This window comes from Xenopus laevis, chromosome 1S (assembly GCF_017654675.1).
Source record: "Xenopus laevis strain J_2021 chromosome 1S, Xenopus_laevis_v10.1, whole genome shotgun sequence".
In the NCBI taxonomy this organism is placed as follows: Eukaryota; Metazoa; Chordata; class Amphibia; order Anura; family Pipidae; genus Xenopus; species Xenopus laevis.
The window spans coordinates 173862997-173879644 of NC_054372.1; the positions used below are offsets into that span (position 1 = coordinate 173862997).

Sequence of the window (16648 nt, forward strand, 5' to 3'; positions counted from 1 at the left end):
TAGCAAACTGCTGCTTTGTAACAAGTATGACTCTTTAGTGCTCGTTTACAAAATGTAAGTGCAATGCGCTACAATGGAAGCCAAACTGAGCACACGACTTACAAGAGATCCACCAAAAGGGACTTTATTTACAAATTTGTAGTGCCAGGGGAATCGGTAGCAATGTTCCCTCTAATTTCTTTGAACCTGAATTATTCTAAATTATTCATCCAGTCCATTATTCAACTGTCTGCAGAGGGTCGGTTGGGTCATAATTACGATATTTTCTTGTGCACACCACAGTTTGATGTGGGAGCTTTGTCTGAATAAAAACACTGTATCCCCACTGTAGCAACTGATCTAGTAGCAACTGCAATACTGCTTGTTGAATAGTTGTTGGATTGTCTTTTCCTGAAAGCTCTAATGATATTCAAGGCTGATCAGCAGCTCCCCCCATTATAACTGTGCATTAAAGGGCTTCAGACCATCTTACACCACAGTGAGTAAATTTCAGAGAGGATGACACCTCTGAGGAACACTGCAATAAAGGATTTTTCTTTTGGAATCCAGGGTCCATTAGGCACCTCATCACTGAAAATGACATCTCATCAACTCGCCGCAAGTAAAATTTATAACAACATTAATACAACAAATTTCAAGGCCTAACTATTCCAATGCACTGGAATTCAAGGCAGATTAAAGTCAAAGACTGGAACCAGAGTTTAGTAACCAATGAGCTGTTTCCAGATAAACATTTCATAAGTATATCTCCTGCACATTCTAACACGCTGCTTATAAAATGAAAGCAACTCTGTACTAAAAAGAAAAGCGGTAGATTGTGTGCAGGGTGAATAGTGTTTGTATTCCAGCCACATACACAGAGTTTATTGGGATACGCACTGGCCACAAAATACAGTTGGATCCAAAGACCCTTGTCTCCATTAGTAAGCGCCAAAGATTTGGGGGGGGCGGGTCAATGACACTTCTGAGCAAAAGGCTCCAAAATAAATGTGGATGTGATAACCATTCCACCTATCCATTGCACATTTGACACTGCAAGATGACTAAAGGCAGCCATAGAAGTGTTCAACTATACAGTACGACTGATTAGGCTGCGGGTTGAGTGGTTGGATACCATATAAGTTACCTTACATGCGTATGGATACTTTCTTCTTGCGATTGGAACAGCAGAAAAGCTGTGTCTCCGGGTGCGGCCAACTGGCAGAAATGTTCCATCAGGACAAATCATCTTTAATAGTCCAAGACAATTGGACCAAATGTCCCTCTGGAGTAGCCTTACATTCCCAGTTGGCTGAGCAGCATGGTTAAAATTAGCCAAGCTGTCCACTGAAATCTGGGTATGCATGGAAAGCTTTATGAAAGAGGAGTAACTACAACATGCACCTGTTTGTTTGATTTCTCCCCTATGAACTCAGAGAGAATCAGGGCCGTCATCAGGTAAGACAGGGGGGCATGAAGGGGCACCGAAGATTTGCGGCCATTTTTGAAAATGCTAAGTGCCGAACAGCCGAAGTCCCAAAGTGGAGAAAAGACCCGAAGCCACGAAAATAGCCGAAGTTCCAAAGCGGCGAAAAGACCCAAAGTCAAGAAAGGAGGCGAAGTTGAAGTCCTGAAGCCATGAGTTCAATTCTACTGAACAGCAATTTGTACTTTTGTTTTTTTTTAATCCCCTGGCCACCAATGTATTATTTTAATATTCTATAGGCCCCTGCCACCAATGTTTTTTTCAAAAAATGTTTTTTTGGGGCCACAATTTTTTTTACTTGTAAGGGGGGCCCTGGCACCAATGCTTTTTAAAAAAAAAATTATGGGGGGGCCCCTGGCGCCACTATTTTTTTTTAAACTTATAAGGGGGCCCTGACCATCAATAGCTTTTTATAACTTGTGTGTGTGGGAGGTTACTTTTTTAGCGCTGATGTTTGTGTGGTCTTTTAACTGTAATGTATAGTGGGGTCTGGGACGGGGCTTGGGCGCCCCAAAATTTTGTTGTACAGGGCCCAGTGAATTCTAATGGCGGCCCTGGAGAGAATACAGGGAATAAAAAAAGTATATTTACTTGTATAGGTATTATACCCCCCAATTATTTTTTATTACAAAAAAAACAAACGATCTTTCCAATCCTAAATATAGCAACCAGAGAAATGTAGCACCGGATTTAACTTGAGATTTAGCAAAGCCACTCAAGCCACAATGTGACCAGAGAGAGAACCAGATCATTATCTCCAGGCAATTGTTTCTAGAACAAAAGCAGCATAAAACTATAGGTTATCCTGCAGAACTCCATTTCCAAATGTTAATCTAGATGTCACCTTTATATTATTCGCATACATCTGTACATTCTGTGCTCGGTTTTACTTGTCTTTTTTTTTTTTTTACTTCATAGCTCTCTAATAAGATACAATAATTGCACTTACTCTCAAGTACTACAATTACTGCTTGTGTAGTATATATACTGCCCAAGAGAAGAGAAATCTAACACAACTAACAATGACATATAATTTCATTAGCTGCCAAAGCAATATACTATTTATTTATCTCCACTTGATCATGTAATAGACACATAAGTGTGTATACACGCCCAGCACACACCTAAGATACAATTTATAATTATCACATTCAATTTAAAAATCATACAGTGTTTACTGAGTATTTCCAAACAAGCACAAAAAGTAAATCATTCACAAAATATAGGCGAATGTCAAACAAACGATAAATTGTAGATTATAAAATAGAATGCATCTGTGAGCAGAAAATTATTGGGTTAATTTATTTTAAGGTTTAAAGTTACATAATTTGGAGGTTTCAGAGTCAGCTTGGTGAGCACAAAACTGAATCCTGGATTCAGTGCAGTCCTATTCAATACTGAATGTGCCACCAAACATGAAATCATATTAATTTAAACCCAGGCCAATGGGCTGCACAGTGTGAAACTGGAATTCTATCTAGGCTCCTGTACTGTTCTGAAATATTAGAGGTAATTTAAATCCTCTACAGCAGTCTTATAAAAGACCCTATTCAACAATGGTATTTGTTTAAAATAAACCTTGTATTAGGGATGCACTAAATTCAGTATTCAGTTTGGGTTTCGACCAAGATTTGGCCTTTTTTAGCAGGATTTGGCCAAATCCAAATGCCTGGCTGAACTGAATCAGAATCCAAAAAGTCACCTGAGTTTATTTAGTCATATAGTTGCACTCCATGCTGTCCAGTCCTTTCTTCCTTCCTGTTCGTCTACAGAAACGGGTGCATGTGTCACTCTTGCACCCAACACTGGACATTAACCAGACATATAGGGAAATATTGATGCAATTGTGTCCAACGCAACACCTCCTTGTGCAACAACATTGGAATTCACTGTATTATGGGAAAAAAGCTCACTGCATTTGTGGCCATAAATTAACCCTATTACTTGCCAAAAAGCCACTGTTTGTTATTTCTATTAGGTTTTACGGTAGAATGAATTATAAAAGTGGTTGGTTTTCTTTTGTAGCTGCCTTTCAACAACTTTCAACTGCAAAAATACCCTAAGCCAGTGCAGTTTTAAGTGGGTATCAGAAAAGTAATAATAACCACTGAATCACTGGGGGGTGCCTATGATTTGGGAAATATGGTGCTGTCAAACATGGTGCACATAAACCCTCCTGTGCATTTGAGCAACAAGTATGGGGAAAAGGGGTTTGATAGTGGGAGTTTATTTGATGCAGTTAGAAAGGTGGCATAGGGCCCTTTCAGGGAACCAAATAAAAAAAAAAGGTTGCTGGATTTCATAATATATCTTGTTCATGTTTTTGCTGAAAAAAAAAAAAACCAAACAACCAAAATTTGTCCATTCACGCTCAAGGATTCCATTTGGCTTCCATTTAGTAGCCAGTAATACAACTAACACAAAGTAAACATGGGCCCACATGATAAATATGGTAATGAAAACACGAACAATTCTAATCAAACTTTGTAAATATGTCAGTGTAATCACAGATCATAAAAACTGTTAGGGTAAGCTCACACCTGGAGATTCGGGGAGATTTAATTGTCTGGCGACTAATCACCTCTTCTTTGGGGGGCGACTAATCTCCCCGAATGGCTTCCCCCTGTCTTCCGCCTGCTAGAATGAGAAATCAGCTGCAGCATGGCACTCGCGGCGCTTCGTTTTCCGAAGTTTCCTAGTGAGGCAACTACGGGCGACTTTGGAAAATGAAGCGCTGCAAGTGCCATGCCGCAGGCGATTTCTCATTCTAGCAAAAGAAGAGGTGATTTGACGCCGGGCGACTAAATCTCCCCGAATCTCCAGTTGTGACCTTACCCTTATAGTCGGTCAAAAAAAACCTGATTTTAAAGACTGCATTGGTGTCTTCAATTAACATTTACTAAAAGTAAAAGTTTGAAAACAGTAAAGATCAAATCATAACTCTTTAATGACAAAAGCTTACAAACCAGCCTCACAAAAAGGTGACCCATTATGTAGGATAATATTATTGCTCTATAGCAGGGGTCCCCAACCTTTTTCACCCGTGAGCAACATTCAGATGTAAAAAGAGTTGGAGAGCAACACAAGCATGAAAAATGTTTCTGGGGTGCCAAATAAGGTCTGTGGTTGGTTATTGGCAGCCCCTATGTGGACTTGTAGCCTACCGGAGCTTCTGTTTAGCAGTACATCTGTTTTTTCTGAAACTAAAACTTGCCTCCAAGCCAGGAATTCAAAAATAAGCACTTGCTCTAAAGCCACTGAGAGCAACATCCAAGGGGTTGGGGAGCAACATGTTGCTCAGGAGCCAATAGCTGGGGATCACTGCTCTATAGCAACCAACCAGAGAGATCCATATGTAATGATCTAATACTGTGCTGTGACAATCATAAAGAAAATAATTTTAGATTTTAGATTTCTGATAACAAGGCCCCAGCATGAGCCATGTTGTTATCTTAAATAATCCAGAAATAATACAAGTTATCCACAGGCTAATAACTGAATTAAAAAAAAAAAGTTTGAAAAAGATGCAAAGCACATTAATATGCAAAGTCACTTACAGTAATCTTGTCTAAGAGCTTGGCCATATGCTTGATGATGTCACTATGGTGAGAAGACTGCGTCTGCAGGAGTTTCTTAATGACAACCACACTTTCCGCAACTACAACATCTGAAATAAAAAAAAAGCACAAATAAATCAAAAGGTAGAACCAAAGACAAAGCAGCTGCACGTTGGCATAAGGGACACTTGAAATCAAAAATCAAATTTCTAGTTGGAAGATAATCACAATCTTGCCAAAAAAGAAAAAAAAGGAAAGCATCATTCCTTTACTTACATTTAGATGTCAAAATACAACCTTTATCTTTTTTGCACTTCCTAAGGGTTACTTTTGAAGGTTGAAACCAAACACAACTAGAATTCTACAATCTAAGTATATTTTGCTTTTTCCAAAGTTTGATTCAAACCTTGCTTCCAGTTGATCACGCCAATATATATTAAGCTGGCTATACACATACAGATAGGGGCAGATTTATTAAAGGAGACATATAGGATAAATGAAAAAAAAAAACAATTTTGTAGGCAATTATAAATAATATATGATGTTGCTTTTACATAGTGCTAAAAATTAATATTATCTTTAAAAATCGCCCCTTTATTGGAGCTCCCTATAGATGTTCTCTGGTCCCTGTCCGTGTTTTAAATGAGGGGTGGGCGTGTCCTAATGGTCCCTGCCAGAAGCACTGTAGGAGAAGGACAGCCAATCACAGCCCTGCAGTCACACAAGCACAGACAGGCTTCAGTTCCCTATCAAGTCCTGCTAGCTGCTGATTGGTTCCTGTCCTACAGTGCAGTGAGCCGTTGGCTCCTCTGCATTGCCTAGGAATTAAGGAAGCAGGAAGCGGAACAGATGGGTGGGACTAGTAGGGATTTTTTTGGTGTTAAAATTCACACATTCTAATTTTAATTCCCCTAAATGAATGTAAATTTAAGGGGCAGATTTAAGAAGGGTCGAATATCGAGGGTTAATTAACCCTCGATATTCGACCAGGAACTAAAATCGTTCGACTTCGAATATCGAAGTCGAACGATTTAGCGCAAATCCTGCGATCAAACGATCAAAGGATTATTCGTTCGATCGAACGATTAAATCCTTCGAATTGAACGATTCGAAGGATTTTAATACAACGATCGAAGGAATATCCTTCGATCAAAAAATCACAGGCAAGCCTATGGGGACCTTCCCCATAGGCTAACATTGACTTCGGTAGCTTTTAGCTGCCGAAGTAGGGGGTCGAAGTTTTTCTTAAAGAGACAGTACTTCGACTATCGAATGGTCGAATAGTCGAACGATTTTTAGTTCGAATCGTTCGATTCGAAGTCGAAGTAGTAGTCGAAGGTCGAAGTAGCCCATTCGATGGTCGAAGTAGCCCAAAAAACACTTTGAAATTCGAAGTTTTTTTAATTCGAATCCTTCACTCGAGCTTTGTTAATCTGCCCCACAATGTGAGATTTATCACACCTCGACCATGGAAAATCCGCCACCTAAAACCTGTCGAGTTCATGTACAAGTCAATGGCAGAGGTCCGTTGAGCGTTTGGAGATGTTAAAAGCCTTCCTAATGTTCGATGGTTGTTTTTGGATAAAAACTTGTTTTGTGCGAATTAAATATGATTGAATTTTCGGGTCGGAACCATTCGATCAAAAATTAAACATTCAGATTTTTTTCTTAAATAACCTCCCAGTCGAATTGTAAGTATATTCAAATTTTTAAAAATTCCCAAAAATTCTAAATTTGATAAGTGGGCCTTATATTGTCATTAATACTGTCGTTTTTGTATGATTTTTGGTATGTCCAGGGAAAAGGTGTACAAAACAGCCTTATACCATGGATATCGATATTGGCTGGGCTGGTTTGTAAGTTCCAATTGGTTTGGCTCAAACAAATGGAAATATCTGTTTGTGGCTCAATCTAAAGTCACTCTATCTTGTAACTGTTCAATGATAGTAGAAGCCAATGACATTCCTGAACGGTTTCTCAACTGGAGTCTTTACAAGCAACCAATCTTTCCTATTACAGATTTTATCTCCAATATGTTGCTCTTTATGGTAATGCACGGTGTGCCCTCTACCAAAGCTGCAGTTTTATAACCAAAAGTCTTTGAATTAACATCTCTGTGGCTAAAGCCTGCTTTAGTTAAAGTGGAAAACCGAGTTAAACATCCAGTAACAAAAAAATTGCATCTTTGTATTTGTATTTATTATACAGAGCATGCCGGTTATGATCAAAGTACAAGAGAAATCAGCTACCATTTCTAGTCAAGCAGCGTTATGTGAAGCAAGTGTATTATTTATGGTATTCTACTGTCACCTTGTGGAAGGGTTCAATAAGCCAGTAAATAAGAGCACAGGGAAAACAAGTACAGATGGGCTTCTTGAATTGTGCTAAACAAGAACCTTGAGGCTTCAACTTACGACTTTCAGGCTGTTACTGTACTACGGTTTCAGCCACTGATAGCAGGCATATGTTATACAGTTGCTGGAACAATTTATCTGGAACGCTTGGGACCTGGGGTTTTCCAAATAAGGGGTCTTTCCATAATTTGTATATCCACACCTTAAGTCTGCTAAAAATAATTTTTAAATTGAAATAAACCCAATAGGATTGTTTTGCCACCAATATGGTTTCATATCTGTACATCTGGAAACCCATTATCCAGAAAGATTCGAATTACAGAATGGCTGTCTCCCATACACCCAATTATGATCAAATAATCTTTTTTTTCTGTAATAATAAAACAGTACATTGTACTTGATCCAAACTAAGATATAATTAATCCTTATTTGAAGCAAAACCAGCCTATTGGGTTTATTTAATGTTTAACTGATTTTCTAGTAGACTTGAGGTATGAAGATCTAAAATTGCTGAAAGAGTCGGCCATGTCGCAAACATTGTGAATAACAGGTCTCATACATCCCCATGCAATAAAGCATGCATAAGTTAATCATTTAAACATCAATTAAACCCAAGAGAATTGGTTAGCCACCAATATGGATTCATGCAGCTTAGTTAGGATCAAGCACAAGATAATGTTTAATTTATACAGAGAAAAGGGAAATTACAAATTATTTGCATGAAATGCAGTCTATGGAAGCCCCTGTGCAATTCAGAGCTTTCTGGATAACAGGGTTCCAGATAACAGATCCAATACCTACATACGTTTTACAGTTTTGTAGAATTCTTACAATTAAAAAAAGAAACACATTTTTTCATCTTCAGACTTCAATGTTAGCGGAAATGGAATATAAAACGTCTTGCCAAGTGACCTTACAGAATAAGTGCATGTGCTGTGTCCATTCTTTCTGTATTGTTATGCCAGAAAAATAATGTCATCAAAATATTAATATAACACAAATAAGGATACTTCTTCCACTGCAGAATCAATGCAAAGAGTGTTACAGCACTGAAAAGGATTGCATTGATTTCAGCGCCCTCTACAGTTGATTTGAAACATATACGTTTCAAGAGTCACAATGGAAGGCTTCTCTTATTAAAACACAGATTTTTATAGAAGCATCTGCTTCTATAAAAAAAATCACAATGTGTGCATGTTTCTGGATTTATTTTGCATATCTTTCCTTGTTTGTTAATATGTGTGTAATATGTGTGTTAATATGATAAAATGAGGTTCAATGTTGATAAATCCAAGGTTATGCACTTTGGCAAAAATAATATCAATGCAAATTATACATTAAATGAGAAGGATCTAGGGTTTTTGTAGATAACAAGTTGTCTAATTCTGGGCAGTGTCATTCTGTGGCTACTAAAGCAAATAAAGTTCTGTCTTGCATAAAAAAAGGCATTAACTCAAGGGATGAAAACATAATTATGCCTCTTTATAGGTCCCTGGTGAGGCCTCATCTGGAGTATGCAGTGCAGTTTTGGACTCCAGTCCTTAAGAGGGATATAAATGAGCTGCAGAGAGTGCAAAGACTAAATGCAATTAAACTGGTTAGAGGGACGGAAGACTTAAATTATGAGGGTAGACTGTCAAGGTTGGGGTTGTTTTCTCTGGAAAAAAGGTGCTTGAAAGGGGACATGATTACACTTTACAAGGACATCAGAGGACATTATAAACAAATAGCAGGGGACCTTTTTACCCATAAAGTGGATCACCGTACCAGAGGCCTCCCCTTTAGACTAGAAGAAAAGAACTTTCATTTGAAGCAACGTAGGGGGTTCTTCACAGTCAGGACAGTGAGGTTGTGGAATGCACTGCCGGGTGATGTTGTGATGCTGATTCAGTTAATGACTATAAGAATGACTTGGATGATTTTTTGGACAGACATAATATCAAAGGCTATTGTGATACTAAGCTCTATAGTTAGTATAGGTATGGGTAGATATAATTTATGTGAAATTAGGGAGGGGTGTGTGTATGGATGCTGGGTTTTCATTTGGAGGGGTTGAACTTGATGGACTTTGTCTTTTTTCAACCCGATTTAACTATGTAACTTTGTAACTTATAGGGGGGCTCCTTTTGAAGATGTATTAGAGCTCACTCTATTAAAATCACCAGACATCATGTCTCTCTACATGCAGGATTTGTGCAAAAGGCAGTTAGATTTGTACTGGAATCAGTTATTTGAGTGAGGTCTAATACATCTTCTACGCAAAAGGAGCCCCCCCTATAAGATCTATTGGATCATTCATCTGACACCCAACTGTTGAATGAAGACAGATTGAAGAGAAATAGATGCTGAGAGAGGGATAGTGAACATAAACTTGATTATGTCAGAAACGATGCAGACTATTTAATTGATTGTATTTAAAAAGTTTATTATTTGAGTATGAGGAAGCTTATATTAAATTTTCATTTTTGCAATAGTTCCCCTTTAAGTGTAACGGTTGCCATAGACGTAACAATTACGATCTTTCCTGTAACATTGCTTTCATTACAAACATTAAGAGCTGAATAGATAGAAACAACTGAATTCTACCTTTATCTGACGATTCAGCAGTAAACCCTGGGCGATGTTCGGGCGAAGGTGCACCAATCAAAAATTTCTGTCTTGGCCGATCGACGAGACGACCAACATTCAAACCTTTTGCCAATATCGATCATCGAATATTGTACAAAACTTTCTTTCATACAATAATATGTGTACATGTATGGCAACCTTTAGGGACTATGTGGAGAAGCAGAGGATGGGCTGGTTTGTTTATAGAGTAGACTAAACCAAATTATAATCATTTAGACAAGAGTTTAATGTATAATTTACTCTTTTTTTTTTATTTCTACATGTTTTTAACTCTCTGTTTTACCTCTCCACAGCCTAAAACTTGTCACTAATAGGGATGAGCGAAATATTTTGCTCAGTTTAAAAAATGTTGCACTGTTAGATGCCCATTGACTTTAATGCGTCTGGTGACTTTTTTGCCGTTTTTGCAACGGGTCAGATTCGCCCATCACTAGTCACTGACCCTGGCAATGAAAAAGCAGAGTGATATTTTTTGATATTTGTATTAGTTATCATACAATTTTAGGTCCTTGCCTATTGATTTTCCAGTTTGCCAAAGCCAGGAGGAACCTAATAACATGACAGCAGTTTAAATTTCAAAGTAGAGTGCAGCACAATAAAAATGCAAATAATTCAAAGCAAGAAACCCCAAAGATCAAGGGGCACATATACTTAACTCGAGTGAAGGAATAGAATAAAAAATACTTAGAATTTCAAAGTATTTTTTTGGCTACTTCGACCTTCGAAGCGAACGATTCGAACTAAAAATCGTTTGACTATTCAACCATCTGATAGTCAAAGTACTGTCTCTTTAAAAAAAGGTCCCCATAGGCTTCCTAGCCAATAATTCGATCGAACGATTATTCCTTCGATCAAACTAATAGCGCTAAATCCTTCGACTTCGATATTCGAAGTTGAAGGATTTAACTTCGAGGGTCGAATATCGAGGGTTAATTAACCCTCGATATTCGACCATTAGTAAATGTGCCCCCAAATGTATTTTAAATACCACTTCCTACATGAAAACTTTTCAACAAATCTGGAGAAACACAAATAAAAGTTAATGTATGCAAAAAAAAGCATTTTTTAATAAGCAACCTGTTGTTAAATGAATGTTTGTCTTTGGACTATGAGCAGAAACCCCCTTTGCTAAATTAACCTACCATCACTGTTAGACAGGAGGCACATCAGACCATTAAGGCAAGTGTCGGTCACAGCAGAAATGTTTGTTGCACATCTCCCGATCGCTTGAATTGTGACTGCAGCAAACTGCTTGTCCTGGCTTTTAACGTAGGTCTAAAAAGAATTAGAGAAAAACAATAATCATTTAAATATTTATTTTGCTTTTCTGGAACACAAAAGTCAGTGTCACAAAGCAACATCCAGCTATTGGCACAAGTGTTTACTGCAGACGGCTCAATTCTTAAAAGGCTTTTCCATAACACGTAACCAGAGACAGACACAATTGGCTGCTCAGAAGCTGCAAGGTTATCAGGCACTCCATCCTGCCAACATTTAGCTTTTAAAGTTAAATAGACAAGACTCTGGATGAATAACGCTGGGATTCTTTTCAACAATAATGCATAACGGAAACAACCATCACAGAGTTATTGCAATACATGGACAAATAATCCCTGTGTTGTTTAAAGGCTAAGGCATTTTTAGCAGTTTAAGGCACAAAATATTGATAATGGGTTGCATGCAGAGGACCCCTTTTCTCTCTCTCTCTCTCTCTCTCTCTCTCTCTCTCTCTCTCTCTCTCTCTCTCTCTCTCTCTCTCTCTCTCTCTCTCTCTCTCTCCCCAAGAGAAGTTGCCTGCCACTGATTTCTGACACATTCAGTTAATCAATGCTATAATAAGGCTTCATGTATTAAACCAGGCAATGCATAGTGTGTGTAGGTTATAAAAAAATGAACAAGTTTACAGGTATTTAAATGAAGGTATTCATTTAAGAAACATAGAACCAATTAATATTTCTGTAAAGAATTAAGTAGAATTTCTTAGCACACATTACTTTTGTCACTGATCTAATTCTAAAAATTGTGACACACAGGGGGTTAATTATTAAGGCACGTGACGTCCGCTTTACGCCAAAAACCCGGAAAAAAATTGCAGTAAAAAAAAAGATGCAAGTTTTTTGTGATTTATTATGCCTGAAGCTGTTCCAAGTCCGAATCTGAAAAATACGCCATCTAAAACCTGCCGAATTCATGTAAAAGTCAATGGCAGATGTCCCCTTAACCATTTGAAGATGTTTTAACCATCACAACATTTTCAGAGTTTTTGGAGATTGTCGCTGGCTTTTCCACATAAACTGAAATTTTTCTGTGGCTTTTGGGTGTCAAACACAAAAAAATTCAGGTTTTCCGCACGACAATCTGAAAAAGTAGCATTTTTTCCAAATCCGATTTTTTTTCATTGATAAATAAGGGCAAATCGTGCATTCTAGGTTGGTCAGAGAAAAATTCGGATTTTGATTAATAACCCCCACAGACTGTACAATGACTACAATATAATACACTGCAGCCATCAGTACTAACTGCAGGTCACAACACACAGTTGTCCTATGTATCAAGCAGGGGTATTACTTCAGCTAAGTTGAAAATGACCAACATGAAACACTGCCCCCCACTTCTTTCAAATGTTGGGCCTAGAAGAGGGAGGAGCAGCTTTTTAACCATTTGAAAAATGTTACTGACCTGAAATTCCCGTAGCAGGGTGGATACATTTGCTTCATTTGCCAAATTTGTCATGATTTCAAGCTGCAAAAGAAAGTTAAGGTATATCTTATTAAAGATTTAGCGTGACCAACATCAAATATGGTGAGAAGATGCACTTTCCAAGCAACAATACAATGATTCTTTCCATTCCTCTGTAACCTTTAAAACAATGGGGACATTCTAAGGACCAACGGTTTGATATTCCCATAGGGAACTGCATCTGATGGAGCATAGCATTAAGATTATCTATCAATTTTAGCTCAAGTATAAATGCAACACAGCTTTTTGTGCTAAATGTTGGAGGGGCCTAAAACTGCAACAATCATCAAATAAATAAAATAAATTAAATGTGTGCGGCCAGCTTTATGAACATCCAGTGAAAGACCTGCAACAACAATATGCAAAACTAGATGCAAAAGGCAGAATACTTTAACATGAAACACATTTGTTATTTATATATGTAAGTTATTTATAATATGAAACACCCAGTACAAAGGAGCAGACAATATAAAAATGTCATTTTCTCACCTTTAGTGTTTTGATCATTGTTGGATCAGTAGATCTAATGTAGAAACTCTTTAAATATGGCTCAAACAAACCCTACAAAAGAGATTGAAAAACAGTTTTAAATAATAATTTAGTCTCTTTATACAGTCTTTTTTTTTATCATTACTGTACCTTGCTTACCTTTCTCTGGATAGATATAGTTGCAATATTCTGAAGTACAATGTATTGTACCTCTCTGAAAAATAAAAATACCACTCAAGCGTTACATAAAATAGCATAAGTATACAATAGAAACAGCTTTAAAATAAAATAGGTTTTGAATCTTTAAAGCTTGTAAAGAGAAACATATTTTGCCCCAGCTACTGTTAAAAAAGTACAACCTACCTGTGGCTTCGGAGAAGGCGTATCAGTGATTTGGCAACAGTGCTGGTTTCTGATTTTGGTGCCAAATACCAGTAAAGCTGGGCTACAGCCATAACCACCTGGGAGAAGCGGAGATTCCAAATAATTCAATACATTTAACATATGAGCAACTTTGAACTTTAATTTTTTTTTATTATTTGAAGTGTTGAATATTCTAATATATAATTAAATATACTCTAAGTGAAATATATTAGAGTTATAAATAGCTTTTCTTCCTGCAAGGGCATCCAAGGAACATGCCCTGGTACAGGTATTGGACCAGTTATCCAGAATGGTCGGGACCTGGGGCTTTCCGGCTAACGGATCTTTCTGTAATTTGGATCCTATTCTATTAAGTCTACTAGAAAATCATGTAAATATTAAATAAACCCAACAGGCTGGTTTTGCTTCCAATAAGGATTAATTAATAATTATATCTTAGTTTGGATTTAATACAAGGTACTGTTTTATTATTACAGAGAAAAAGGAAATAATATTAAAAAAATTGGATTATTGTCGATGGAAGCCATTCTGTAATTGGGAGCTTTCTGGATAATGGGTTTCCAGGTAACGGATGCCATACCTGTACATGCACTTACCATTTCAAATGGAAATTTCTGTTTGGAGTTTCTTATTTGTGTATTACAAGGTAAGGTCTTCTGCTGCATTCTGCTGTATCCTACTTAGGTAAACAAACAAACCTGCTGGGTTTATTTGGTGTTTAAGTGGTTTTTACGTAGACTTAGGGGCAGATTTACTAAGTTCGAGTGATGGTTCGAATTTCAAAAAGTTCAAATTTCTAAGTACATTTTTGGGTACTTCGACCATCGAATAGGCTATATTCGACCATTCGACTACGATTTGAACGATTCAAAGTAAAAATCATTTGACTATTCGACCATTCGATAATCAAAGTACTGTCTCTTTAAAAAAAAACTTCGACTTCATACTTCACCAAATTAAAGCTATTGAAGTGCAATGTTAGCCTATGGGGACCTTCCAGAGCCCTTTTCTACGTTTTTTTTGGTCTAGAATGATTTTTATTCGACCTCAGGCTTGCCAAATTTGTTGAAAAAACTTCGAATTCGATATTCGAAGTTTTTTAATTCAATGGTCGAATTTCGTTTTTTTTTTTTTTTTTTTTTGTAACTTATAATTTTTATTGACAAGTTTTGAAAGTTTTACAAAGCTGAAAAGATCAAGATAGACAGCCGTAGCATATGAGTACAGTGTATCATTAAGAAAAACACCGAAGGAATTTCGAAGTTTTATGTACTTCGAAATTCGACCCTTGATAAATCTGCCCCTTAAGGTAAGGAGATCCAAAGCACAGAAAGATCCCGTATCAGGAAAACCCCAGGTTCAGAGCATTCTGGATAACAGGTCCTTATAATGAAAAAGACTTCCTCTCCTCCTGAACTTTGTCGAGCCTTAATCATATTTACTATTATGCCTACTCTCCTCCATATTAATCATATTATATTAATTTAATCAAACTATATTGTCGCACCCTATCAAGGATGTTATGTATGCCAAACAAAAAAAAAAACACTTTCCAACAACAAATGTTAAACGTATTAAAACATTATATATGAAATAAATACGCACGGCAGCATTTCTGCTTTGGAGTAAAGGTTTGGTATTTCTTAAAAGAAGTCTATGGTCGGGATCCATAACATACGGCCTTTTTTGGTTGGCATCAACGTCTTTTTCTTCATCAGATTCATAAAAGCTTTTTGTAGTCATCTCCCATGACTCTCCTTCCTGTAAGAACCAAGAAGACAATATGTATGTATAGATGAAGAAGGCTGCCACTGAATTCTTGTGCAATGTGTTCTGCTCAAGTGTATATCAAGAACACTTGCCATAAAGCAAGAGATAGCAGCTGGGTTTGGCTGGGGTTGACTGATTCTAGGGAATAAAGACAGAGCGACGGAGTATTTGGTTAGGAAATGTCTTTGGTAACAATAAAAAAATCATGATATCACTCATTTTACAGGATAACCTATATACTATTTCATTGGCATTAACATGATAGAGGTCCAATCAGCAGCTCTTCAAATGTTTCTCAACTACAGGTCCCAGGATCCATTGTTAAACTTGAATAAAAAAATTGATGAGTGTGCTATTCTAAGCACTTTTGCAATGTACATTCAATTATTAAATCTTTCTCCAATCTTTCCTAACCAGAAGAACATCAGAACAGCCTCATTCTTTTTCCTGACATCTTCCTTTGACCACTTGATGCCCAGAATGGACTGAACATGACCAGCAGGTGGTGCTGTTGTAACTGTGGTTCTGTTAATTCACATTAACAATACATGTATCCCTTAATATCTTGGAATTAAAAAAAATAATGAATGTACATTACAAAGGTGCTTAGAAGAGCACTCTCATCAATTTCCTATTCACTTATTTTTAACTTATTCATGAACAATGCTTAACAATGGATCCTGGGATTTTTAGGGCTTACTTATCCTTATTATTATTATTATTCTTGAACAATGCTTAACAATGGATCCTGGGATTGGATCCTGGGATTTTTAGGGCTTACTTATCCTTTGAGGAGTACTGAGAGTTTTGAACGACGAACAGCTGCAGAGCTGCAGATTGGAAAGCAGATTGGACAACTAACTTTTGTTGTTCTTTCCTGCAATGCCCATGGTCTCCTCTAGTATAAAGCAAATATATTTAACAAAAGGTGGCCCTGGTCTTTCCACAAATTACATTTCAGATTCTTAGCAGATATTGCGACACTTGTACATAAACCACACTGACATAGGTCAGTCAATTTGTGGAACACGAGGTAACATTACCTGCCCATATGTACTCACAAAAATACAATATTACCGATTTCCAAAATACCGGACTGAGAAGAACAGCAGACGAATACAAGGATTGCAGGCGACTGGGGCAGCAAAATCCACTTTGTTCAATTAAAAAAAGGAGCAGTTATGTATTTGTGTTGAAACATCAGCCTACGGCGGAGTGGGCATGTAAGTAGGCACATATACCAAGAATGCATGCCATGGTGT

At 37.3% G+C, this 16648-nt stretch overlaps 1 protein-coding gene across 3 annotated transcripts in view; it reads right to left on the reverse strand.

Moving 5' to 3' along the window:
• Nucleotides 1–16648, reverse strand: part of ap3b2.S (adaptor related protein complex 3 subunit beta 2 S homeolog) — a 146437-nt gene that overhangs the window by 81676 nt on the left and 48113 nt on the right. For all 3 annotated transcript variants that reach the window (XR_005965106.1, XM_018244452.2, XM_018244453.2), the window contains exons 8-14: nt 15222–15377; nt 13596–13693; nt 13392–13446; nt 13233–13304; nt 12684–12746; nt 11147–11279; nt 5023–5132 (exon numbers count right to left, since the gene is read on the reverse strand). Coding sequence is in view for 2 of the 3 variants with exons in the window: in XM_018244452.2 (XP_018099941.1) it covers nt 5023–5132; nt 11147–11279; nt 12684–12746; nt 13233–13304; nt 13392–13446; nt 13596–13693; nt 15222–15377 (687 nt within the window). In the remaining variant the exon portion in view is untranslated. The remainder of the gene's footprint in view (nt 1–5022; nt 5133–11146; nt 11280–12683; nt 12747–13232; nt 13305–13391; nt 13447–13595; nt 13694–15221; nt 15378–16648) is intronic.